This window comes from Chaetomium fimeti, assembly GCF_033439085.1.
Source record: "Chaetomium fimeti strain CBS 168.71 chromosome Unknown B0H64scaffold_2, whole genome shotgun sequence".
Classification (NCBI taxonomy): Eukaryota; Fungi; Ascomycota; class Sordariomycetes; order Sordariales; family Chaetomiaceae; genus Chaetomium; species Chaetomium fimeti.
In genome coordinates, this window is record NW_026944330.1 from 2,278,058 (window position 1) to 2,301,044 (window position 22,987).

The 22,987-nt window shown below is 57.4% G+C and overlaps 8 protein-coding genes and 1 non-coding gene across 9 annotated transcripts; 2 read left to right on the plus strand and 7 right to left on the minus strand.

Annotated features, from left to right (window-relative positions):
- Positions 1-36: 36 nt before the first annotated feature.
- Positions 37-1,484, minus strand: B0H64DRAFT_386466 (Arp2/3 complex, 34 kd subunit p34-Arc-domain-containing protein). The gene is made up of 6 exons (XM_062803136.1): positions 1,284-1,484; positions 966-1,207; positions 493-915; positions 343-443; positions 248-296; positions 37-197 (listed from the first exon to the last, which is right to left on the minus strand). The coding sequence occupies exons 1-6, from the start codon at positions 1,343-1,345 to the stop codon at positions 118-120; spliced, it is 957 nt and encodes a 318-aa protein (XP_062662374.1). The 5' UTR covers positions 1,346-1,484; the 3' UTR covers positions 37-117.
- A 108-nt stretch (positions 1,485-1,592) lies between these two features.
- On the plus strand, positions 1,593-4,699 carry B0H64DRAFT_354551 (WD40-repeat-containing domain protein; the record flags this gene model as incomplete). The annotated part of the gene is made up of 2 exons (XM_062801543.1): positions 1,593-1,739; positions 1,819-4,699. The coding sequence occupies exons 1-2, from the start codon at positions 1,723-1,725 to the stop codon at positions 4,697-4,699; spliced, it is 2,898 nt and encodes a 965-aa protein (XP_062662375.1). The 5' UTR covers positions 1,593-1,722.
- A 337-nt stretch (positions 4,700-5,036) lies between these two features.
- Positions 5,037-7,253, minus strand: B0H64DRAFT_454502 (uncharacterized protein; the record flags this gene model as incomplete). Its single annotated transcript, XM_062807274.1, has 2 exons — positions 5,037-5,796; positions 6,517-7,253. 2 exons carry the CDS (start codon positions 7,251-7,253, stop codon positions 5,193-5,195), a joined length of 1,341 nt encoding a protein of 446 aa, XP_062662376.1. The 3' UTR covers positions 5,037-5,192.
- Positions 7,254-7,343: 90 nt separating this feature from the next.
- On the minus strand, positions 7,344-7,808 carry B0H64DRAFT_84523 (uncharacterized protein). Its single transcript, XM_062808860.1, has one exon. The coding sequence runs from the start codon at positions 7,683-7,685 to the stop codon at positions 7,434-7,436; it is 252 nt and encodes an 83-aa protein (XP_062662377.1). The 5' UTR covers positions 7,686-7,808; the 3' UTR covers positions 7,344-7,433.
- B0H64DRAFT_t36 lies at positions 7,720-7,813 on the minus strand. The gene has a single exon. It is a non-coding gene; the product is annotated as a tRNA-Ile (tRNA).
- A 417-nt stretch (positions 7,814-8,230) lies between these two features.
- Positions 8,231-10,257, plus strand: B0H64DRAFT_84506 (uncharacterized protein). The gene is made up of 5 exons (XM_062808858.1): positions 8,231-9,045; positions 9,218-9,431; positions 9,515-9,548; positions 9,616-9,674; positions 9,929-10,257. The coding sequence occupies exons 1-5, from the start codon at positions 8,324-8,326 to the stop codon at positions 9,995-9,997; spliced, it is 1,098 nt and encodes a 365-aa protein (XP_062662378.1). The 5' UTR covers positions 8,231-8,323; the 3' UTR covers positions 9,998-10,257.
- Positions 10,258-11,347, minus strand: B0H64DRAFT_84507 (uncharacterized protein). Its single transcript, XM_062808859.1, has one exon. It carries the CDS (start codon positions 11,151-11,153, stop codon positions 10,518-10,520), a length of 636 nt encoding a protein of 211 aa, XP_062662379.1. The 5' UTR covers positions 11,154-11,347; the 3' UTR covers positions 10,258-10,517.
- A 2,982-nt stretch (positions 11,348-14,329) lies between these two features.
- Positions 14,330-15,808, minus strand: B0H64DRAFT_84610 (uncharacterized protein). Its single transcript, XM_062808861.1, has one exon. The coding sequence runs from the start codon at positions 15,680-15,682 to the stop codon at positions 14,462-14,464; it is 1,221 nt and encodes a 406-aa protein (XP_062662380.1). The 5' UTR covers positions 15,683-15,808; the 3' UTR covers positions 14,330-14,461.
- B0H64DRAFT_84618 (uncharacterized protein) lies at positions 15,381-18,141 on the minus strand. The gene is made up of 3 exons (XM_062808862.1): positions 17,979-18,141; positions 16,928-17,809; positions 15,381-16,864 (listed from the first exon to the last, which is right to left on the minus strand). Exons 2-3 carry the CDS (start codon positions 17,725-17,727, stop codon positions 15,784-15,786), a joined length of 1,881 nt encoding a protein of 626 aa, XP_062662381.1. The 5' UTR covers positions 17,728-17,809; positions 17,979-18,141; the 3' UTR covers positions 15,381-15,783.
- Between the last annotated feature and the right edge of the window lie 4,846 nt (positions 18,142-22,987).

Genomic DNA, 22,987 nt, shown 5'->3' on the forward strand with positions numbered 1-22,987 from the left:
GTTTTTATAGAAGCAAAACAACAGATTGGCGACGAGTAGCACGTAGTTATGAGTATTTTTGTTGTAATGGCGCAGGCTATCATCATTCGTCGTCCGTCTATATGTGCTGGAGTTTGTTTAGCTCCCCGCCTTGAAGGTCCTCCCGCTTGCTGTCTTGCGCTCCTTTTCTTCGCTGTCTGGCCTGGCTCTGCGGAGAACTGGGACACGGTTAGTTCTGAGTAGTAGTCGAAGGACACAGGCGTCTCACCCTGGAGGAAGTCTGCCGTCCGCCGTCTCATGCGGGAGTGGATGTATGCCTAGGCAAGTTAGCTATGTCAAAGCACGGTCTAGGATCTTACATACCTTGGAGGCCTTGATGTGGTAGTGGAAATAGTCACGGAAGGTTTGGATATGCGAGATGACATCGGGCATCCGCTGGGGCGTGAGATGGCGGGGGAAGAGAACTTGACACTGTTAGAAACGAGCTCACTTTTATCTGGCACATGTGCATACCAAATGTTACGTAGCCAATCTCGCCGGTGCCGGTGTTCTTCACGCCGGGCACTCCCTGTAGCTCGAGCGGGGGGTCGTTGCGGAACAGCACCTGGGGTGCGTTTTGAATGGCGCGGCGGCGGGCGTCGACAAATTCCTGAATAAAGACCTTGCCAAAAACGCGGTCGGTCTCCTCTCTAAAAATTGTGCTGAAGATGACCGTGACACGGTCGTGGCTGGCCTTGACATAGATGGCCTCCTCCTCGCGGTAGTGGATCGCCTTGACCTCGCCGCCCTCACGCACGCCTTGGGGCGCTTCCTCGGAGGTAAACTTGGCGGCTTCCTGCTTGAGGTGATAGTGTTCCTGGTAAGCCTGCTCGAACGGGGCGGCCATGGCGTTGCGTTTAAGCAAGGAGATGCTCTTGATCAGCTCGTCTCGTGCCTCTGCGACCACTATCAGCGCGTGCGGTGTGTATGATGGCGATGGTACCAACCCTGCTCAGCGGGCAGATTCTCCAGGTCGATCAATATGGAGAAGTCGAAGCCTGGTTCTGGCGGGACAACGTAGGACCCGTACTCGCGGTTGAGGACCTCCTCGGCGCCGTAGCGGAGCAAGTCTGGGAAGCAGCGGATCTGGATTGATACCATGATCTTGGTTTTCGACTCGGGGGTCGAGATGTGGAAGGTGACGCCATCGAAATCGGAGACGGTCTGATCGATGGACACGGGCGCTGCTCTGGTGGTTGGGCAAGAGGAGGAGGGTCAGCGTCGTTCGTTCACTGGCGCATGCTGGAGAGGGCACCACAACTCACCCGGAGAAGCGCTCCGTGAACACCGATTGTATCAGCACATTCTGGTAGTCGAGCAGCAACATCTTGAACAGACGCTTGGTTCAATGGCGCGCTCGTAAGTTGTCGTCTGGTAGAAATCGAGTCGTGGTTGTCGGCGCAAGCTGTGGTGGGGCCGCCATCAACTGGGAGCTGACGTTGTGGCGGGAAGGCTGCCAAAGCCCCCCTGGTCCCCTGAAGCTGGAACTTGCCCCGCATTCCAATGTGAGCCACATAACTTTGGGGCAGTTGTGGCTCGTGCGCTTCCTGCAGGTGGCCGCTCGAGCCGTGAACCTCACCTTATCTTATCGCTGCCAAAAAAAGTTGAAGAACATCCCACTGAGTTCGCGACGGCAGGACCCATTGAGAGCGACTGACACGGGTTTGCAGTCGGATTGGAAGTTGGCATTGCCCGGTCGCCAACATGGTTAAATCCTACCTGTAAGTTGTCAACCATACCCCGAGATATAACCCATATATTTAGCCCCCATATTCATTCGCATTTTCCTAACTTCTCTAGCAAATTCGAGCCCTCGAAATCGTTCGGCGTCGTCGCATCCACCAACTCGAACCTCGTTTGGTCATCTAGGGGCAAGGCGGGCGCTGGTGCCGGCCAGGCAATAGTCGCCGCCAATGAGGAGGTCCTCGTATGGGACATCAAGAAGGGCGAGCTGCTAAGCCGCTGGCGGGAGGAGAACTGCAGGGCCAAGGTGACGGCCATCGCCCAGAGCAGGACCGATCCGGATGTTTTCGCGGTCGGCTACGAAGATGGCAGCATCCGCATTTGGGACAGCAAGATTGCCACTTCGGTGGTGAGCTTCAACGGGCACAAGTCGGCCATCACCATTCTCGCCTTCGACAAGACGGGCGTGCGCCTCGCCAGCGGCGCCAAGGACACCGATGTTATCGTCTGGGATCTCGTCGCTGAGGTTGGGCAATACAAGTTGCGTGGACACAAGGACCAGGTCACGGGGTTGCACTTCGTCGAACCAGACCCGGTATTGCAGGGCGAGGGCGAGGAGGAGCAGGCCCTGATGGCAATAGACAACGAGGCGGCTGAGGGTTTCCTCTTGACGACCGGGAAGGATGCGCTCATCAAACTCTGGGATCTCACCTCGCGCCATTGCATCGAGACACACGTTGCGCAAACAAACGGCGAGTGCTGGGCGTTGGGTGTGACCCCTGACTTCAACGTATGCGTTACGGCCGGCAACGACGGCGAGATGACAGTATGGGCACTGGATGCGACTGCTCTGGCGTCGTCTGCGCAAAAGGTCGATCTCTCACAATCCATCAACTTTCTTCGAGAGAAGGGGACATTACACCGAAACAGCAAGGAGAGGGCCGTTGAGGTCATCTTCCACCCTCGGCGAGACTATTTCGCGGTACACGGGGTTGAAAAATCGGTCGAGATTTGGAGGATGCGGAATGAAGCTGAGATCAAGAAAAGCCTGGCGAGGAAGAAGAAGAGGAGGAGAGAGAAGCTGGCCAAAGACAAGAAAACGGACGGGGATCAGGAAATGGACGATGCCGAGGATAAGGCCGACGACATCACCGAGGCTGATATTTCCGACATGGTGGTGCAGCATGTCATTGTCAGGACAACGGGTAAGGTGAGGTCAGTCGACTGGGTTGCCAACCAGGGGAAGAAGGATCTGCAACTGCTTGTTGGGTCGACAAATAACCTGCTCGAGTTGTACACGATCGTCGGGAGAGACAAGCTGAAGTCAAAGGGCGATGTCCCGGATTACAACAAGGCGTTGGGTGTTGAACTCCCAGGGCACCGCACAGATATCCGCTCCCTATCCATCAGCTCCGACGACAAGATGCTGGCTTCGGCCGCAAATGGCTCCCTGAAGATCTGGAATATCAAGACCCAAGCCTGCATCCGGACGTTTGAGTGCGGTTACGCGCTTTGCTGCGCCTTCCTCCCAGGAGACAAGGTGGTGGTTGTGGGTACCAAGGAGGGGGATCTCCAACTGTACGATGTCGCCTCTGCAGCATTGCTGGAGACGGTCGACGCGCATGACGGTCACGCCATCTGGTCACTACAAGTCCACCCGGATGGCAAATCGGTGGTGTCCGGTGGAGCGGATAAGACAGCCAAGTTCTGGGACTTCAAGATCGTCCAGGAGCAAGTACTGGGCACGACCAGGACAACACCAAAGCTGAAACTCATTCAGTCAAGGATATTAAAGGTATCCGACGACATTCTCAGCTTGCGGTTCTCGCCCGACGCAAAACTAATAGCCGTCGCTCTACTCGACAGCACCGTCAAGGTCTTCTTCGTCGACAGCCTGAAGCTCTACCTTAACCTCTACGGCCATAAGCTACCCGTGCTCAGTATGGACATATCGTACGATAGCAAGCTTATCGTGACCAGCTCGGCCGACAAGAACATCCGGATCTGGGGCCTCGATTTTGGTGACTGCCACAAAGCCCTCTTCGGCCACCAAGACAGTATCCTGCAGGTCGCCTTCATCCCCCACAACTCGGACGGCAACGGCCACCACTTCTTCAGCGCCAGCAAGGATCGCACCATCAAGTACTGGGACGCCGACAAGTTCGAGCAGATCCAGCGCATTGACGGCCACCACGGCGAGATTTGGGCCCTGGCGGTCAGCCACGTCGGCAACACCCTCATCTCGGCCAGTCACGACAAGAGTATCCGCGTATGGGAAGAAACCGACGAACAAATCTTCCTCGAAGAAGAACGCGAGAAAGAGCTCGAAGAGCTCTACGAATCCACCCTCACCACTTCCCTCGAACAAGACCCTGACGAGCAGGACCAAGACCGCGAAGTCGCTGCGGCCTCCAAACAAACCGTCGAGACGCTCATGGCCGGCGAGCGCATCGCCGAGGCACTCGAACTGGGCATGGCCGACCTCAACACCCTGCGCGAGTGGCGCGAGGCACGCCAAACCAACCCAGCCATGGCGCCACCGCAGCGCAACCCCATCTTCATCGCGCTCGGCAACATCACCGCCGAGACCTACGTCCTCAACACGCTCCAGCGCATCAAGGCATCAGCCCTGCACGACGCGCTGCTCGTGCTCCCCTTCGCCGCCGTCCCGTCCCTCTTCACCTTCCTCGACCTCTTCGCGGCGCGCGAGATGAACGTGCCCCTCACCTGCCGCATCCTCTTCTTCATGCTCAAGACCCACCACCGCCAGGTCGTCGCCAGCCGCACCATGCGCGCCACGCTCGAGGCCCTGCGCGCCCACCTGCGCCGCGCCCTGCGCCGCCAGAAGGACGAGATGGGGTATAACATTGCCGCGCTGCGCGTGGTCGGCATGCAGATGCGCGAGCGGGATGTGAAAGAGTATGTGGATGAGAATTGGGAGGAGGCGGGGAAGGAGGAGGGTGGGGGGAGGAAGAGGGGGTTTGTGGATGTTTCGTAGTTGAGTAGTTTCGTAGTTGAGAGGGGGTTGTGTAGGATGAGTACCTATGGATGGATGGGCTTGGATGTTTGTTGGTGATATATTCTTCTGTTGGTGTTTAGGGGGTGAGGGGCCAGAAAAGGGTGAATTGATTCGAATTTTCTGTGTTGACGCTGCGATATCTCAAGAACGGGGCAGTATTTCTATGATCTGTTCGATATGTAAACAAACCCCTGATGACTTAGTCAACCATTCATGTCCTAATTAGCTCAGTATATTATTGGCGTATAACCCGAGGTTGAAGTAAACAACACCCCTCTAACTTAACTACCCGTAACCCTATGGTATCTTTTGCAAACGCCACTTACTCTAAAACAAACAACCCTAATAAATCACAGCTTTTCAAACATTAAAAACTACCTATACTTCCCTCTGCCCTTTCTACGCATGCACAAAATCAGGCAGTCCCCCTCGGGCAGCAGTCACGTTCCACCGTCACATATCAGAAAAAGGCTCAAAGCGCAGGCGTCGACGTCGCCGACTCAAAGAGCGAATCGCGCTCGCCATCATCGGTGCCACTACTACCCCCGGCGCCGTCTGCTGCTTCTTCGCCGCTGGGCACGTCGTCGGTGTCGATGTCCATGTTGGGCGATGACGGTGCGAGGCCCTGGTCTTCGGGCGCCGATGCGTCTGTACGCCCACCCTCCGGCTCCTGATGTTGTTGATGTTGATGTTGTTGTTGTTGCTGTTGTTGCTGTTGTTGCTGTGCCTGTGCCGGCGATGTCGCGCTCGCGCCCGGCGCGGCAGGCGCGCTTTCGGGCGCGGTATTTAGGACGTGATTTTCAGCCCGTGCTACGCCCGGTGGTTGGTTCGGCGTCGCCGATGCAGAGGGTTCGATTTGGACGGCCTGCGAGCCATGTGGCGCGGGTGGAGGCTGTCTGTGGGCTGCTGGTGGCGGTGGTCCGGGTGCCGTAGTCGTTTGGGACGGCGCCGCGTTTGCTGTGGGTGTTGGCTGTGGGCCCCGTACTGCAGGCGCTGGTGATGTTTGCACAGCTGGCGCCTGCGGGCGGCCGGTTTCGATCATAACATTAGGCGGAGGGTTTGTCGGCACAGGTGGGCTAGGGACCAAGTTTGGTCGAGCGTAAGGTGTGAGATAGCCGGTAGGCCCCATGTAGGGGCCTTGTAGGGGTGGGATGTGTTTCGTGGGAGGGCCGGGATGACCTGCTGGTGGTTGTGGTCGCTCTGTGCGAGAATCGCTAGGGCGAGCGCCCTGAGGTCGTGACAGCGCGCTCTGTTGTTGTTTTTGTTGTTGTTGTTGTGATGGTGGTGGTGGTGGTGGTGGGTGGCCTGACTGTTCGTGTGGAGGGTGCGCTCCGCGAGATCCCGGGGGCTGGCCGGGATTCGGGGGTGGGTGCGGGCCATGTGGCATTACCGGTTGGCCTTGGTACGGAGGTGGATGGGGCCCCGGTGGCCCGTGTGGAATATGCTGGCCGGGAGGAGGAACGGGTGGTGGTGGGTCGAGGTAAACATTCCCTCCAACGTATGTTGCATTCGGGGGTGGCGGCGGCGGTTGCGACCCGGGACCCGGGGGATGACTGGGGAACACTGAGACGAAACTCATTGGCGGTACATCCAAGGTCTGACCGGAGTATACCACAGGTAGTATGGCCCCGGGGTGTAGGCAATGTTGGCCGGGCATCGGGCCCGGCGGCGGCCCAACGTAAACAACGATATAGTTTGCTGGGTTGAACGCAGCGGGTAGCACGAGGGGTGGTGGAGGAGGGGTAGGTGCAGTTTGTTTTTTGCGTTTTCGGGGGATGGTCTTTTCAGGAGCGGACCCCAGTGCAGCCGACCGTGGAGCCGGTCGTGCCACGTTCGCCGACGGCCGTTGGGCGGCGGGGGCGGCCGGGTGCTGCTCGGACCCGGTCGGTGCCGGTTGGGCAGCAGAAGTTCGCGCCTCGCTTGTATTGGGTGCCAATATCCCGTCGCCATCGGGCAGGGATGTCCCGTTCGCTGAAGGGGCTCCATTCTGGCGAGGGTTCGGAGGTGGTACGGGACCGGACATGGTCGGTGCCGCCCCGTTCTCGGCCGGAGCTCGGCCGGACTGTCCCCCCACATTTTCTCCCGGGACTGTTCCCTGAGCCCGGTCCGTAGCTCCGGATGTCGGTTGGGTCGTTCCGTCGTTCAGCACCGGAGAGGCGCCCGTCGTTGCCAGCTCGGGCAGTTCAACGCCGGTCCCTTCGAGAAGCTTCTTGCGCGCATCCCACCATCCCTGGATGGTCGGCGTGGGAATATTCCAAAACTCCGAGGCCTCGGAATAGGTTGGGGCGCGGTACCAGATATGGTCGCCGTGATCCTCCTGAACTATCAGTTGCTGACTTGACTCTCCCTCGTGTGGCTGGCCGATGCGGCGACGGGGGAACCTGCGGGCGCGGACATCTGGAACTCGGTGGTTAAGAAGATACATCAGCACCTCGATCTTTCGTTCGCGGGTGTAGGAGCGTTCGATGCGCTTTGCCTGCCTCAGCTCTTTCGCCTTGGCGCGTTCCAACAGTGTTTTCCTTTTTGTGGGCATCGTGTCCGGCCTTGGTGATTTAATGTCTGGCGGTTGAGTTTGTAACTGAATTTCGGACGCGATGCCTTGTGAAAAGTGTCGAGTAGGCTTGAAGATCGCGATTCGGTTCCGTATTCTCGAGTCCGTGCTTAACTAAGTTTGGGGGTCAATTTCATCGCATGTGAGCCACCCACTCGCGTGTCACCCCCTGACGAAAATCATCAAGCATTGTTCATCCTCCCAAGGCCGGAGGCTTTCTGCGTCGAATCGGCTCGGTTGGGTGCTTCCCTGCCTGTCTTCCTCATCCGAACTATTTCCTGCATATGAAGAGGTTCGAAGTACTTCGTAGTTCAAGTCTGTTGAAATCGCATGACTTGAATAATATCGGTGAAAAAAAAGAAGAAGAAGAAGAAAAGGAGAAAGTGGAAGTAATAATGATGGAACCCACCACATCGGATGAACGATTGACAAATTGCCAAAAGATGAATGCCCAGTAACAGGATTGAACTGTTGACCTTCGCATACCTTATACGGGTTTCCCGGTATTAGTACGACGCTCTAACCAGCTGAGCTAACCGGGCTTTCGTGATTTTGTTGCATGAATATTGTGATTTTGGAGTGACAATTCCCCACCCTAGCGCGCCCCAAGTCCAATGCCCCTGCCGAGTATCCGATCATGGTCGTAACTGCCAGTTTAGTTAGATCTTGGTATTCGGTTCCAAGCTGTGCCTTTTCTCCCCGATCATAAAACGAAAATAATAATTGCACCAAGTTTGTTGGTAGACAACCTCGCCGTTCAAAGGATAACCCCAGTAGGATTCACGGACAATGGAGGAACGCCCAACCCCGCCAACAAGGCCCCGGGCACTGCCCCGCTCCGGACCGAACCCAGTTGAGCGACACATGCAATCCCGAGGCGCGTCGCCGACGAGCTGAGAAGTCTGAGCCCCGAAATGGCGTCTCCCGAAACAAACACTCCGAAGCAGCACATATAGCGATCTACCCCTTTCTTTTTTGAATATATATCTGCAGACGTATCATTGTTATTCTATTCGCGCTTTAACCCCGCCAATTACCAGATTACCGACATCATGGGCCTCCGCGACAAGTTCAGGAAGAAACACGACTCGGACGACGAGGCTAACACCAAACCGACGAACGCTACCAATCCCGCGAGCCCCGAATTCACCTTCATCCGCACCGACACCCACAACGCCGAACTCATCTACCCCCCGAGTGCCGGTCCCCAACGAGAACAGGGCCAGTTCCTATCCGCCGATCCCAAGTCCGACGACCCCTCCAGGCAGCGCCGTAGCCTCGATGTCTTCCGCAGCAGCCGGAGCCGGAGCGGTTCCGCAGCAAGCAACCAGGGCTCCGGGAGGCGTCTGTCGCAGCGCTTGCACCTGAGTCGCAGCCCGTCCAGCTCCGAGAACGTGCCACAGAACCTCCCCGATATTGTCGTACCCGAAGGTGGCACCGACGACAAGGATGGCACCGAGTCGCAGTGGGAGAAGCGCGCCACCATTCTGGCCCGCGAGAACGAGAAGCACCGCAGCCGGCCTGGCAGCCCCGTGCACGGCTCTGCGGCACCCATCATCCCGCAGTTGCGACTGGGCGATGGGTCGACCGGGGACTCCTCCGACTCGCAGGGAAAGGCAGTCTCGTCCAAGGCTATCGACGAAGATATACAAGAGGCCATTAGGTTGCATGAGGAGGGGGATCTCGAGCAGTCCACGGCGTTGTTTGGCCGGCTGGCGGATCCTAAGGGGGCCAACAACCCCCTGAGCCAGGTCTTGTACGGTCTTGCACTGAGGTATGTCCACGCGTTTCTTGAGTTCGTCCCGGCATATGGGCATCATGTGTCCCCGTCGCGAATGATGCGAGGGCTCTTCTCACGGGAACGCGCCTTATGGGCATCTCGTTGGCTACTGCGATGATGGAATTGTCCAATAATGATATTTGTCACAAACTAATGAGCGGTTCAGGCACGGATGGGGCTGCAGCCAGGACTCAGCCAAAGCCGTAACCTACCTCTCCGCGGCAGCGTCCAATGCCGCCGACGTCGAACAGCTCGCTCTACAGGCTGGACTCAAAAAGGGCGGCGCCGCCAAGGGGGAGCTCGTTTTGGCCATCTTTGAATTGGCCAATTGCTTCCGCCACGGGTGGGGGATCCCCAAGGACCCAATTGCTGCGAAGCAGGTGGGTTCCCCTTCGTTGGTGAAGGGGCGACGGCTATGCACCTTCAAGGGGTTGCGGAGCTCATCACTGACAGAGACTCGCAGTATTACGAGACAGCGGCGAACTTGGGAGACACCGGTATGCCACCCGGCTATGCTTTCGCCCCTCGCCACTCGTGCTGAAAGCTGACCACCATGCACTATAGACGCCATGAACGAGATAGCATGGTGCTATTTTGAAGGTTTCGGCACGAAGAAAGACAAGGTCAGTCTGTCCCAGCTGCCCACTCAACCACCAGACTCGAAAAAGACCCGGCAAGAGCCTATGAGCTGTCACCACCGGCGCACTCGTTGCCGTTGCCGTCGAGGGCTCGTTCCCGGACCAGCCGCTCGGCGCGGCTATATCCGGAACGTTGGGCACCAACGGGGCTCTTTCCTCGCAACGAATCACGGCCCTGAAACCCCTTTTTTCAGTCATCATGATCTGGGTGGTTGGCTGACACACGACACAACAAACAGTTCGCGGCGGCCAAGTACTACCGTCTGGCAGAGAAGAATGGTAACAAGATCCTGGGGAATTCTTGGTAAGCCACTTCCGTCCTCTGTTTTTCTCTCCCTGGCGGGAACACAAACCCTGCGGGCCAGTGTCGGACAACAGCGGCAGCCGCGCAGCATGTTCTCTCTCTGCTTGTGCGATGACTTGCCGTCTGCGGCCGGCCTGCCCACATCCCCCACTCTCCTGCCTTGCATGAAACGCAAATCGCGAAAGGCGATAGGCCGAGCGGCCACGTTTTCTCGCTCGCCCTGTTTTTTCCCCTTCTGTTTTGGTTTTGGGTCTTGCTCTTTCGACCCCCCTCCTTGCCGTCCACTCAGACGGACGAACTAAGAGGGGGGGGGTGCGGCCCGCCGCTGCGGCCTAGCTTGGCCGCTTTGGGCCGGCCTCGTGATTCGGCTGCCCACTCCGGGCACAGGCTTGATCCGAAGCCCCCCTTTGCCGTCCCGATTGGGTTCACTCGCGGGAGATGCTCGCTGTTTACGGCAATCCCCGTGTGACGAACCAACCGTTGGTGTTCCCCGCCCCCCCCCGAGGAGGGTTTCTTGTTGTGTCTCATCCCGCCCGCTCCCCGTTCGTTGTTGTGGTTGTCTTCGGACTTGAGAGAGGCTGATCATGACGGTTCGCTGACCTCGGTGATAGGATATGGAAGGACAAGTACGATCCGGGGTATAGCAAGAAGTAGGATCTGCCTCCCGGTCGTCTTTGCCAGTCACATGCCACGGCCCGTTGGACGGGGCCGGAGGCTCGGTGTGGCCGGTTGGATGATGGTGACGTCGCCGCTGACGACTTTCTCGGATACTCGGGGATGGCGGGCATGTTTGTCTGGAGACTCGATGGCGAAATCGAGATGGGGTTTGTTTTGGAGTCGAGGTTTATCGGATAGGGGTCATTGTTTACCACGCTGTTGTTGTTGTGTTTATGGTCATGACGAGCTCTCGGGGGAAGACAAACAAAGACGGCGAATGCGGAATGGCTACTGGATATTCGTTTTTTCGCCGCCGCCATGCCCTCTGCCGTCCAGACACCCAGACTCCCGGGGCCTTGGTGTCGCCTATCCCACCCCGTCAGTGGTGCCAAGGGCCGTGGTACCACGTCCGTGGCGTCTTGCTCCCGACCGGCCCGGCGCCGGACGGTACTTGGCTGCTCCGTACCACGGGGGCCAGCCAGCCAGCCAGTATCGCATCGCATCGCATGGGCATCGCATGCCTCTGTGCCCGAATCTCACTCCCGTCGTCTTCGTCTTCCCACTCCCCGAAGCTTATCACTAACGTCGCATCGGGTATCCTTCCCTGGTCTGCGGGCCTGACCGGAAGGGTTTTGTTTATTTTGATTTTTGTGATGTTTTGGTGTTTTGGTCTACGCTTGCTTGCCCTTTGCTCGGGCAGCCATCGCCACTCTGGCCCCCCGGCGGCCCGTCACATCTCACCTTAAGCGTTCAGCGTCGTATTTGTGCACTTTTTTGTTTACTGCTCCCTGCCTTAGCGGCGACGCGAAAAGATTCGTCGTCGGCGGTTCGGCGATGCGGGATGGGGCCGGGATGGGGTCTGTACCCATGCCATCATCCTACGCCATGCCATGCCATGTGAGATTTCGCGATGCCCCCCCGTCTCTCCGCTGTTGACGTTTGACGTAGCTGGTGTTGTTGTCGTCAGTCGGTGTTGTCGTTGTTATGTCTCAGATCTTTATTTTGGGGGCCCCGTCCCTTTGGTTGGCCGCCGTCCCGGTGGTAGGGACCAGCTGGCCCTTGGCTGCTTTGGCTTTTCGAGCTACCCGCGGGTGTTCCGCGGCTTGCTTAGGGTGTCTTGGGGATGTCGGGGGAGTGTGGTTGCTCCCCTGGAGAAGGGCGTGAGGAGTTGCGATTGGGCCACGATGGGGGGATGTGAGAGGAGGGTTCGGCAACGGTCCGCTTTGGTGTGTGTTTTAGTGGTAGTGCATTGCATTTGCATTGCAGGGCGTTGCAGGTTAGGGGTCTCGTTGTTGCGGAAGTATAGCTGTGTTGAGCGGATGTATCTTTGGTGGTTGTGAAAGGGGCTCCGTTTTGGACCCTGGAAGTTGGTGAAAACGGAGGGCTGTGGAGCGGTCACTCGCCTCGTTTTCCACCAAGAACTTGCCCTAATGTGTCTACCATGTAAGAGTGCCTTGGGAATCCATTCTGCCGGCTCTCGGCTGTGTTGTGGAACTAAACATGGCCTTAACCCTTGATTTCGGGGAGAATCTGTGGGTTGAGTCAGGGCAGGAGGTTGGGCACTTGTTGCTGGAACCCGACGACGGTAAGCTAGGTGAACACCCGGCACACCTGAGATATCTGAAAATCACACGCTAATAACGCTATGAAGCCGTGCCGTTGTTGATTGGTGTCTCTCATGCTGTGCTCGTGACCAACCCCATAGTCATTGGATTGGTGCAGTTCGTTAGTTACCCCTGAGTTGACTCGACAAGAAGGAGAGATTACGACAGAACCAATTCAAAAGCCCAACTGGCCAACTGGTTTACTTCGAAGAGTTCGATTGAGTTTCTTCTAAACAGTTATTGGATTCGTGAACTGCCGTACCTGTTGGTTATGTGAGACACAACTCGGACCTCTCCTTGGCCACTCAAGCACTCAGTTCTCTTACAGCCCAACGGGGATTGGTTGCTGTGGACTTGATCAAAAGCAACCTCAATTCATGGTAGAAAGATGAAACCAGCGGTATACATACTCTCACATTGCATGAACAAAGCTCTATCATCTCAAAAATGACTGGACAATTCACTCTGTTGCGATTCAAGGCAACCATATATCTTGATCTCCCGCCGATCAGGTTGCACTACATGGCATGCCACAGCCGCACCTGCATACGGCTCTGCGCTTTCAGTGCTTTTTATTCGTAAGGCTCCTGTTTCAAGAGACCGGGAGAGGTTGCAGTGTTCGCGGGGTTCCTTGGTCGAGGGCTGTATCATTCATTGGGTGACGACGCAGTATTAGTCTACCAGAAAAGGAGAGGCGAGCAGTCATCTGCAGACGAAGGACTCAACACAACACAACACACAACGCATCACAACGCTAACGTTAATACCCTAGGTAGTTTATTGCTAAGATCCGGTGAGATCCAACGCCAAACCTGCACCGCAACCCCCGTCCCTCCGCCCCCCCTGAGCCGCCCCCCTGAACCCTCAGCTCCCTTCTCCAACAACCCCAACCCAACCTGCACATTTCGATGCCCAATCGCCCTGCATCATGCACGTTCCATTCCAAAACTGCAGTTCCCGGCCGACCTTATCCGCGCCTCACCCAGGCCGGGTAAATTGGCGAGTCAGTCCCGTGTCCAGTCTGTTTCCTGCTGTGTCACCGTGCCCCGGATTCTGAGATCGCTTGCAATGTTTGTGCGTGTGTGTGTATGTGTGTGTGTGTGTCATTCATATCGATTGCCTATTGTGGTAACATGGCCGCTCTCACTGGACAGTCAAGTCACAACAAGCAGGGAATGGGAACGGGAGGGCATGGGAAGGGCGAGTTACTATGTATGTAGAGATCACTCGGGGCTCGGATCCAAGATACCGGGTTTGGACGAGTTTCAGGCTACACACCATACTTCGGAGCTGTTGCGGTGCAAAGGTGAGATGGAGGGTGTGGTGGGCAGTGGTGGGAGTGGTGGTGGTGACGGTCCTGCCCCCGTGAGCGGTGAGTTGGCATGCAGGACATGTGCCGGATGGGGGAGGTATGATGTGCTCGATGGCGGCGAGCCTGCATTTCGAAGACTGCTCTTGCGCAGCCGCGCACTTTTCCCATCGAAATGAACCTCTCCCCTACCTCCCTACCGATGCGTGTACTATACCATGGTCCATACCAATATCCTGTAACAAACCGGGTCGAAACAGCACGGGGGAGACCAGAAAACCACGGTAAGAACAGGCCTCCAGCCCGGTCACCCGCAACACGGAACCGGCACCCATTACCCCCAGGTAGTATTATCCCCCCCCGCCCTTCTTCCAATGACACAACTGCCGTACCTCCCCGGAACGCAGGGCTGTTCACCCAATCTGGCGGGCCAACTCATCAGCCTCCCCTCCATTGCAAGGCCGGTTGGGTCGTCATGCACCGCCCTAGCACACTCACACACACGCACACAGACAGAGTTTTATTCCTTCGGTGATCTATTGCGGGGGGAGGGGATGGAGGGGGCCAAAAAGGAGACAGAGTGAGGGGCGATACGTCACCAGGCGGGTGAGCGACCTGTCTTACTTCCCAGTCGGTGCAAGTGCTTACTCTGCGAGGACTTGTTGATGGCTGCTCCCGAGGTGCAGTAGCCGCTGTGTGGGGTGGGAGGAATGCGTTCTCTCAAGGTAGCTATCGCAATCAGTTTCATCACAGACATGCCGAGTACAGCATGCAGCGAGAAGTCACAAGAGTCACAACAGTCACAACAGTCACAAGATTCACGGCGCAAAGTTCGAGACAGAAGCTGCTCCCACTAACAAAGTTTCCAATTTTTTCACCTGGTTCTGGTGCTGCCTAGCTACAAAGATCTTTCGACGGGAAAGAATAGAAATGAAAAAAGTCCGTCTGTAATGATTGTCGTGAGCAGGAATAGAGGCTGTTCCAAGCCCCCCTGCCGGGGTTTCGAGTTCCCCTTCACCCCAGCCCCGTATGGGGGTTGTGGTGTTGTTTTGTTGTTGTTGTTTGTTGAAAAATGCCTCCTGTTGCTCAGCCCAATGTGTGACCGGCGATGGTGCAGTGTGAATTTGTCGGAATCCCTCCCGGTGCGGGCTGTCCGTCTCCGAAGATCGCACCTCTGTTGGCGATATCGCAGCTCGTCCATCCCTTCCCGCGAGGTATCCTCCAGAATGGGGGCTGATGTCCGTTTGATGTCGGCAGCCCCCCTCGAATCGAATTGTTTTGTTGTTGTGAACGAATGTGATGGTGTTGTTGAAGTTGTTCCACAAAGGAAAGGGGTTGTCGTCAGACGTGTGGGTGTGTCGCAGCTGGTCTTCCAAGCCGGGCTCTTCCTCCCCGCGAGGTATCGCAGACTGCATTGACGATGTTTTAAAATCCCTTTCCAAGTCCCAATGCCTAGGCTGATGAGGCGTGGCCGGCGTCTGTCTATGTGTCGGCGAGAGATTTCTCCGCTCCCGAGCGAGACGAGACTCTGGCTAGGCCTCTCAACGCAGTACAGAGGAGAGGAGAAAATGGCGATGCGACGGTTGTGTGGTCCGTCGCCGTCGCCCATCCAAAGCGTTCTTCCAAAAAAACAGCGCAAAATCCCATAACCGCCAAATTTCGCCGTCGCTCGCCCTCCCAACCCGCCGAAATCGCAGCCAGGCTTCGCCCAGAACCCTATCCCATTTCCCATGCCCAGCGCCAAAGAGTAGGAGAGAGAGATAAACCGGAAATAACACAGAGAGATTAGAGTTAAGAAAGGCGCCGCCAGAGTAAAAAGACCAAGATCAAAACAAAAAGCCAATGCTCGCTTGCTAAATTTCAAAAGACCCAGAGGAAAAAACAGGGAAAAAATCAAACTCGGATGAAAAACGGCGAACGGCTCTCCTGTGTGTTGGTACAGGGGGCCGCAAGAAGCAACAAACTTCCGGTGCGTGAGCTGCCGATGTCTGTGTGTTGGTCGCGGGAGCGGATCAAGTGTACGTTGTTGTCCAAGAAGGAAATAAAACAATCTGCAGAGGAAAAAACAAAAAGCCGGAAAAAGTCGCTCGAGTGCTGTTGCATGCCTCCTCCTGTTCATGCTGTTTCGTGTCGTCGGGGGGATTCATGCTCGCTCACGGATCATGATCGTGGTAGTGCGTGGTTTTTGGTCATAAAAGTCGTAAAGTTCGTCAAAAGGCATTAGGCCCGGTCTTCGGCAGAGCCGGCCGCGGCGTTGTTACTCTCCGCGACCATCCTGGCAAAGGTCCGGACGACGTCGCCCGGGATCTGGTCCCAGAGCAGCGACCGAGTGTAGACCTCGGCGGCAGACGACTGCTTGGTCGAGCTGCGCATGGTGGACAGGGCCTCGGCAAGATTGCGTCTCCCTTGGCTCGTCGACCTTTCGGCCGGCGTAGCAGCCTGGAGGAAATCTTGCGAGGTCAGGTCATTATATTGCGCAGCCGATAGCGAGAAGATCTGCTCGTTGGTCTGTTGCTCGGTGGGCTGCGTCAGGGTATCGGCCATCTCGCCCAGCACCGACGGGGCGACGTTGTCGACCATCGGCGCGGCCATGGACAGAGACGGCTGCGATGCCTGGGCCCAGGTGGTGCCCGAGGGCTGCGGGGCCAGGGCCTGGAGGCCCGAGGCGACCTGCGACACGCCGGCATCCTTGAGCACGTTCTCGAGGAGGGTCGCGGACGCGGCCCGGACGTCCTCGGAAACGCGCGGGATGCTGGGGGTCGACGACCGGCTCGAGAGCACGAAAGCGCCGACAAGGAAGAGCATGAAAAGGAGCCCGCCTTGCTGGGCCGGCTTCTCCGAGTCGGTCGACGGCAGGGACACCTCGGGCTTCTTGGCCGCCGGCACAATCTGCATCTCCTGCTTGACCTCGGGAGTGCTCTGCTCCATGGGAAAGTCGCCAAACATAGGCATGTTGTCCCAGGAGCAGTCCATGGTGATGCCATCCATCTCGGCAAAAGCGCCGGGGAAACCCGGTGCGGTGGTGGCGGCACGGCCCATGGAGTGCACTTCGTTGGTCAGCACGCTGATCTTCTTGCGCAGCTCGCCCGTCTCGATAGTGTGCCTGCTGATCATGTCCTCTTGCTTCTGCTCGAGCTCGTGAATGTACGACTCGTAGTTCTGCTTGTCCATGGAGAGCTTCTGCATGTCCCTCTCCATCTTGGCGATGGTGTCTTCCAAGCCCCCGATGAGCTCGGTGAAGTGCTTCTTCTCATCCTCGAGCCGCTCAGTGTGCTGCTTCTTGCGCTGTCTCGAGTCGAGCCTGGTCATTTGTTAGCGTCGGGCTCTCCTAGTTGAATCAAATCATGCGAGAGAGCGGACTTACGCAGCTTGCCTGTTGCGGAGGAGGCGCTTCTGTTGCTTGAGCTCCTTGATCTCCTGCTCGTCGGTGGACTGCGAGATCAGGTGGTCGATGTTGCTGAGGTTGCGCTCGGCGGGGATGTCGAAGCGGGCATTCTTCTTGCGGATGCCGTCGCCCCTCCGCAGGTCGTTATGGGACCGGATCAGGGGGCTGGCGGGGCGGGGCCTCTTCATGCCTTGCGACTTGAGATCCTGGGTCATCCACGCATCCTTCTGGGGAGAGGTGGGGATCGACTGGGGAGCGGCATGCCCGAGCTGCTGGAACATGGCGACCGGGTTGGCAGGAGCGGCGAAGGGAGTGGGAGTCTGCATGTTGGCGGGCCTGTGGAACATGGCGAGGTTGCTAGAGTCGTACTCAACCGGGAGACCGTCGAAGGCCTGGAGCTGGGGAGTCGCGGAGCCGGAGCTGGTCATGGGCCAGGTGGCGTGGCTCTGGTAGGCAGCTTGCTGGCTCTGGTCCATCCGCAGGAACGGGTTGTTGCTCTGTTGCTCGAAGAAGGGGTTGTTCGATGGGACCGACTGCATCTCGACCGACTGCCAATCCTCCGTCTTTGGTGAGAAGATGGACGGGGTGACGCCAAACGAATCCCTCCTGCTCTCCACCATGGGTGGCGACATCTCCAAGCCCGAGTCGAGCCCGCTGTGGTCAAGGATGTTCTCGTCGAGTATGCTGGCGTCCTCCTCCTCGAAGAACTTCTGAGCGTGTGTGGTGTCGACAGTCAAAGGGGCCCTGTAAAAGGACTGCATTTGAAATGCGGAAACCATGATGGCTTATGTGTGTGTGTGAGTGGGTGGGTGTGAAATGGCTGATTTCCCGTTAGAGGGCGGGAAAATGTGCGGGCAGATCCTGTTATGTGTGTTAGTGGTTGGGAGTCTGTGAACGAAGCGGTGAGGGCTTTTATTTTGGGAATGGCCGGGGGGTTTAAGGTAAAGTGCAGGGGATGAGCGCCGGAAGCCGTGGGAGTTGTGGGAGGGCACAAAACGCCACCAAAAAGCCTCAAAAAATGAGTGCCTACCCTTCCGAGCTGAACCCGGGGTGTTGGATCCCCCTGGTGTGTTGATGGCGGTGAAATTCCAACACTCACTGAGTGTAGAACCGTCGATGACTTGAAGGGTGAAAAGTGGGTTGATGAGAGAGGCTGGTGGGGGAGGGGGAGAGGAGGGCGGCGCGGGGGGGAGTGCGGGAGGCAGGGGCAGGGTTTTTAACAGGACAGCGAAGGGGATATGTCACCTACAATCTTTTGTGGTGGGAAGTCGCACAAGTGGTCGTCTTCTGGAAGGAGAGGGGTAGGTATTCAGACCAGAACCCGGAATTGGTGGGGGGGGGTGACTGGTGGTGGGTGGTGAGACCGGAGGTGAGAGAGGGGTCGTAAAGGGTCGTAAAGGGTGAGCTTCAACGGCAAAACGTGAAGCACCTCGTGTGTTGAAAAGAGAAAGAACTCTTCTTCGGCCAAGCAGTCTCAATGCTGCTGCTTCTGTCAATGACTCTCTGATTGTGGATGGATTGGGGGGCAGACGGGATGATGGATGGTCCTCTTTCTATGTTTTGTACTCTGACCAAGGTCAGGCCGACTCTGCAAGACCCAGGGAGCATCCGACGGTTGCCCAATCGCGAGGGAGGGGGGCACTTGGGGCTGCGGCCAGTGGTACCTCGAGTGGATGTTGCGGAGGACTGGTCTGCGCGGGAACTTGTGGATCGCCAGACTCTTTCGGAGCGGAGGGGTGGCTTGGCATGGGGGGTGCAACCAGAGACATCCGATCTGAGAGACCAGGGGAGGGTCTCAGAGTACTTTTCTGGCCATCCGAGGAGAAAAGAGACAGAGCCGTCGGACAAGCAGAGGATACGGCAGTGGGCACCCCCTGCTGTGGAGAGAAAAGACGAGGCGCACGCTGGGATTGGGCCTCAGATCCATGCTGCCATGGGAAATCGTTCTCGCAACGGAGCACAACGTCTTGCGCGGCCTGCTCACTTTCTCCGTTTCGAAGAGAGACCTCCCGTGACTGACCCGGTACGTGAACGGTAGCACCAAACACGGTCGGCCCAGACTCCATAGATGGCGATCGGGCCACCGTGATTCCCAATAGGAATCTCCATGGTGTTGCCGCGGCTTGTCACGCTGGTCGACTTGCCAAAGAGCGAGAGGCCTTGGACGCGCAAAGACGGTAGCATCCGAGATCGAATCAGTGATCGTCCGCCGGGTCTGGGTGTGAAGTTTAGCTGCCGTTGCGGAGTGGCCCAACCCGGGAGGATGCATGGACGGGGGGCGTCGCCGAAGAGCCGAATGGCGGCGGGCAGAGCCCACAGAGGCTTGAGCCCGCGTTTGGGGGAGGAACAAGATCGCTGGGTACCGGGCAGGGGGTGAGTGCGACGAACGGCGAGCACAGGACGAGGGCTGCTGAATGTTGCTGCCCTCCTGCCCTCATGATTGGGCTGACAGAAGGAGTGGTTGTGGATGACCGTCCGGCAAGGTTGGGCAGAAATGGACCTTGGCTCTTGGGGGGGCATCGCTACCCAAAGGCACGCCCCGAGCCAGTCGCCTGCCGCGGGACTCGCAGCTCTCACAGCTGCTCCCACACCCAGGCGGCGAGCTTGCTAGGGTTTGATCGAGCCTCGTGAGCAGCGAGCAGCAGCGGACTCGACCCCCGTGAGGAGGATCCCCCGTTTCGGTTTCCCGGCGAACCATCAAGGAAACCATGAACGCCAACCTCGATTCAGCCACTATCCGACACAGCGACCATCCCATTGCGCAGCAGCTGCGGTGAGTGGGGTGATGTTGTTGTGATGAGCGGACTTGAGAGACCCCGAGGCGCTGAAATACGGGAAGTACAATGGAATTGCTTGTTTTGTTTTAGTGAATACGGGTCCTGATACCGTGGGGGCCCATGACCTCTCGATGGCGTGGTGATGGTGTTGAGGGCCGAAAACCGAGGTGCGCGGGGCAGAACAATGCACACTTGGGCGGGACGAATGGCGAGCTGCCTGTTGATGATGCGATGCTAGACATTCATCCATAGGAGGTACCTAACTTGATCGGGGCTGCGAACGGGTTCTCGTCATCACCGTAAACGTAAAAACACATCACCAACAACGGCAGACAACGGCATCAACGCAACGACGAACGGTAACGGCAACAACGGCAAACCTGGAACTGCACGTTCTGTTTCGAGATTGGACTATCGGGCGGAACGGAAGACCCGGGGGTCCTTGCGGCAAAGCCATGCTTCCATCCGCGTTCCAATCATTCTCAACGTTGCGTCGTGAGGAGTGGATGTGACGGTGAAGTGGGAACGGGGGAAGAATTTCAGACAAATTCAGACAGTGACGAGCTCAATTGCCCAAAGCTTCCAAGCTATGTTCCCCACACCCTAACTCGAACGGTCGCACCACCTTCCATTGCAAAACGGCTAGGTCACGTGATAAAGCTACACCACAGAACTGCATGCGTGCTTTCCCGCTGCCGTGCCTTCCTAAGCAGGTGTTCGAGAAGGCCGTCATCTGACTGAGCGAAAGTGAGGCGGTCCTCCTGCCTTCCCCAGCACCCCCAGCTCCAACAAGCACCCACGCCGCAACACAGCGTCAAACTCTTTTTTTGCAGGTTCCCACGGCTCCTGCCTGAAACCACAGCCTCTCATCTCTGTCTCTTTCTGTCTCGTGCATCCCTGGATTCCATTGTTTTGAATCCATCGCGGCTTTCCTATTTTCGACCGCCGCGCTTCCAACCCGTTTGAGCCAACAGTCTGACAGAAAACAGAAAAACGTTCGCCCAATTCAAAAAATGCGGTGGCTGGGTGCAGCGCGTTCACGGTTCAGCAACTCCACTTCTGTCCCTCAACTCTCGCTCTCTTTCGTTCGTCGGCAAGCCCACTGGACGGAGAACGGAGCGCTTGCAGCTGCTAACACGGCGGCTGGCCACTCGCGGCGCCTGCCCAGACCCGGTGTGCGCCTGGCCGCATATTCGAGGCCCGCGCCATGTCGACCCAAACAAAGCCCCGCGTCCCTTCATCCATACCCAACACAGAGAAGTCGGTGTGTTTCTGGTCTCCGACACGCGAAGGGAACGCGTCCTGTCCGGATCGCGAGCCGGTCCCAAACACAACGACTCCAGTAGTCGCCAGGGGCTCTGCACGCCCCACTCCTAGTTTCGCCTGCCTGTCGGTGGTCAGCTGTGGACGACTTCCTCTGCCGGCGAGCCTCACGCCCAATGGTGCCGGCGACAATTCACCTCACTTTACTGGAGATGTGACCCTGAAAGCACGAGCTCTCCCGATCAGCTCGGCCAGGGCACGCTTGGGGAATCCCCGGGCCAGCGACTCCCGCCCTAGCCGCCATGGACGTTCAACCTACTAGGCCTGAAGAAGAGACGTGATCCGAAACGATCCTCATCCCATGGCCGGCATTCCGAATGAGTTCGGCATGACGATGGACATGTTTCGTCTGAGGGAAAGATGCCTTGGTGCTCTGATCCACGACGAGCAACGCTACACAGAGAAAAGTGCCAGACTGGGCTGACTGCGAAACCGTTCCAGAGATCTGGGAGTGCGAGCTCCCGCCAATCACTACCCCGAGACAGCCCATCCGCCATGCTCCAGCTAACCGTCTCGATATCCCTGAGCTCCCCCGAATCAGAGTGACTCACCCACGCGTGAAGCCGCGGTTCCGGCGCTCTGGGAAACTGTTTTTGCCGAGAATCTTAAACGACTGCATGTGCACCGATCGACCTGTGTCCTGGCCTGTCTGCGGATGCAGTATTTGTTGGTTCCAGTCTCGAGCTTCGAAACGTCCTCTGGTCCCTCTTCCACGCCCGGCCCGTCAGATGTCGTCTGCATGCATGCAATACCGGATGCTTGACGCCCCAGTCAATCAAGGCCCAACTTTGTAGCCCAGGATCGAGTCGAATTCGATCTCGAGGGGCGCAACCAGGGTCGAACCAAGTGTCAGTTTCCTGCCCAACGGCACGGTTCTGCCAATACGGTTTCGTCTAGAGATTCCTTCAGCATGCCCACATGCTCGCTGCAGGATGGCGAGTGCAAAGCTGGTGCCTTCGCCAGGGACCCGCTGGGAAATATTCCTATTCGTTACCTATTTCTGGGGCAAGACGCCGTGTCAGGCGGTCCGGCAAACGTCCCGCAGCCCGCTCACGACTGAAGCACGACTGACTCATTCTCATGGTTGCGATTTCAGGACCAACTGCTCTCCCGGTGTTCCTCGACTTGGGGTTAAGCATGTCCACTTTCAAGAACTCATTGTTTCACAGGGATACCATAATGGTAGGAACTTCCCGAAATCCAACTTCCGACAGGTCCATCCGACTCGTTGAAGCACGCTCCCAAGATCCCGAGGTTGCAACACCAAGCAGATGAGTTGCTGAGCGGTGAGAAAGATCATGGCCTAGCCCTACGAAGCTCCACCAGTGTCTGCCGCGAAATCGCGATCATGCTCATGAAGAAGACGGCAAGTTTTTCGGACCAAGCCAGGCCATCGGAAAATTATCCCAGGCGGTGAACCGCAAACAGGAGTCCATGACGCGGTCTCCCCGACGATTTTTGCTCGGCTGGGCCAGAACAGGCTCACGAGACTGGGTTTGGCGCCTCGATCCGGAAGTCTGGGTCGTTGGTCTCGCGATTCCTGCAGCCTGCAGACAAAAACATGCAGCTCGAACGAGGTTATGGGGCCGCGCGCAAGACCATATCCGCCCTCCTTGGCGGCACAAGCTGCAGTCATCCAACGTGGGACATGCAGTGCAGCGCAGTGGAGTGCAGCACAGCATGAGGGGCGTTTTGGCCGTCGCCGCTGACGCGGTGAAAGCCGCGGTCTTGCCTTTCCGCTTCCCATATGATCGGTAAACGGCTGGTCATCATGCGATTGTCCGTCATTTGTTTGTTTTGAGTGAACGATGATCGGCCAGGCATGGTGGTGGCGTCAGGATCAAGAGGGCGCAGTCGCCCGCGAGACATCAACAACAAGACGATGACCCGGGCTATGGCAATACGATGCGATATACTTAGATTTCTCCCGATTGCTCGT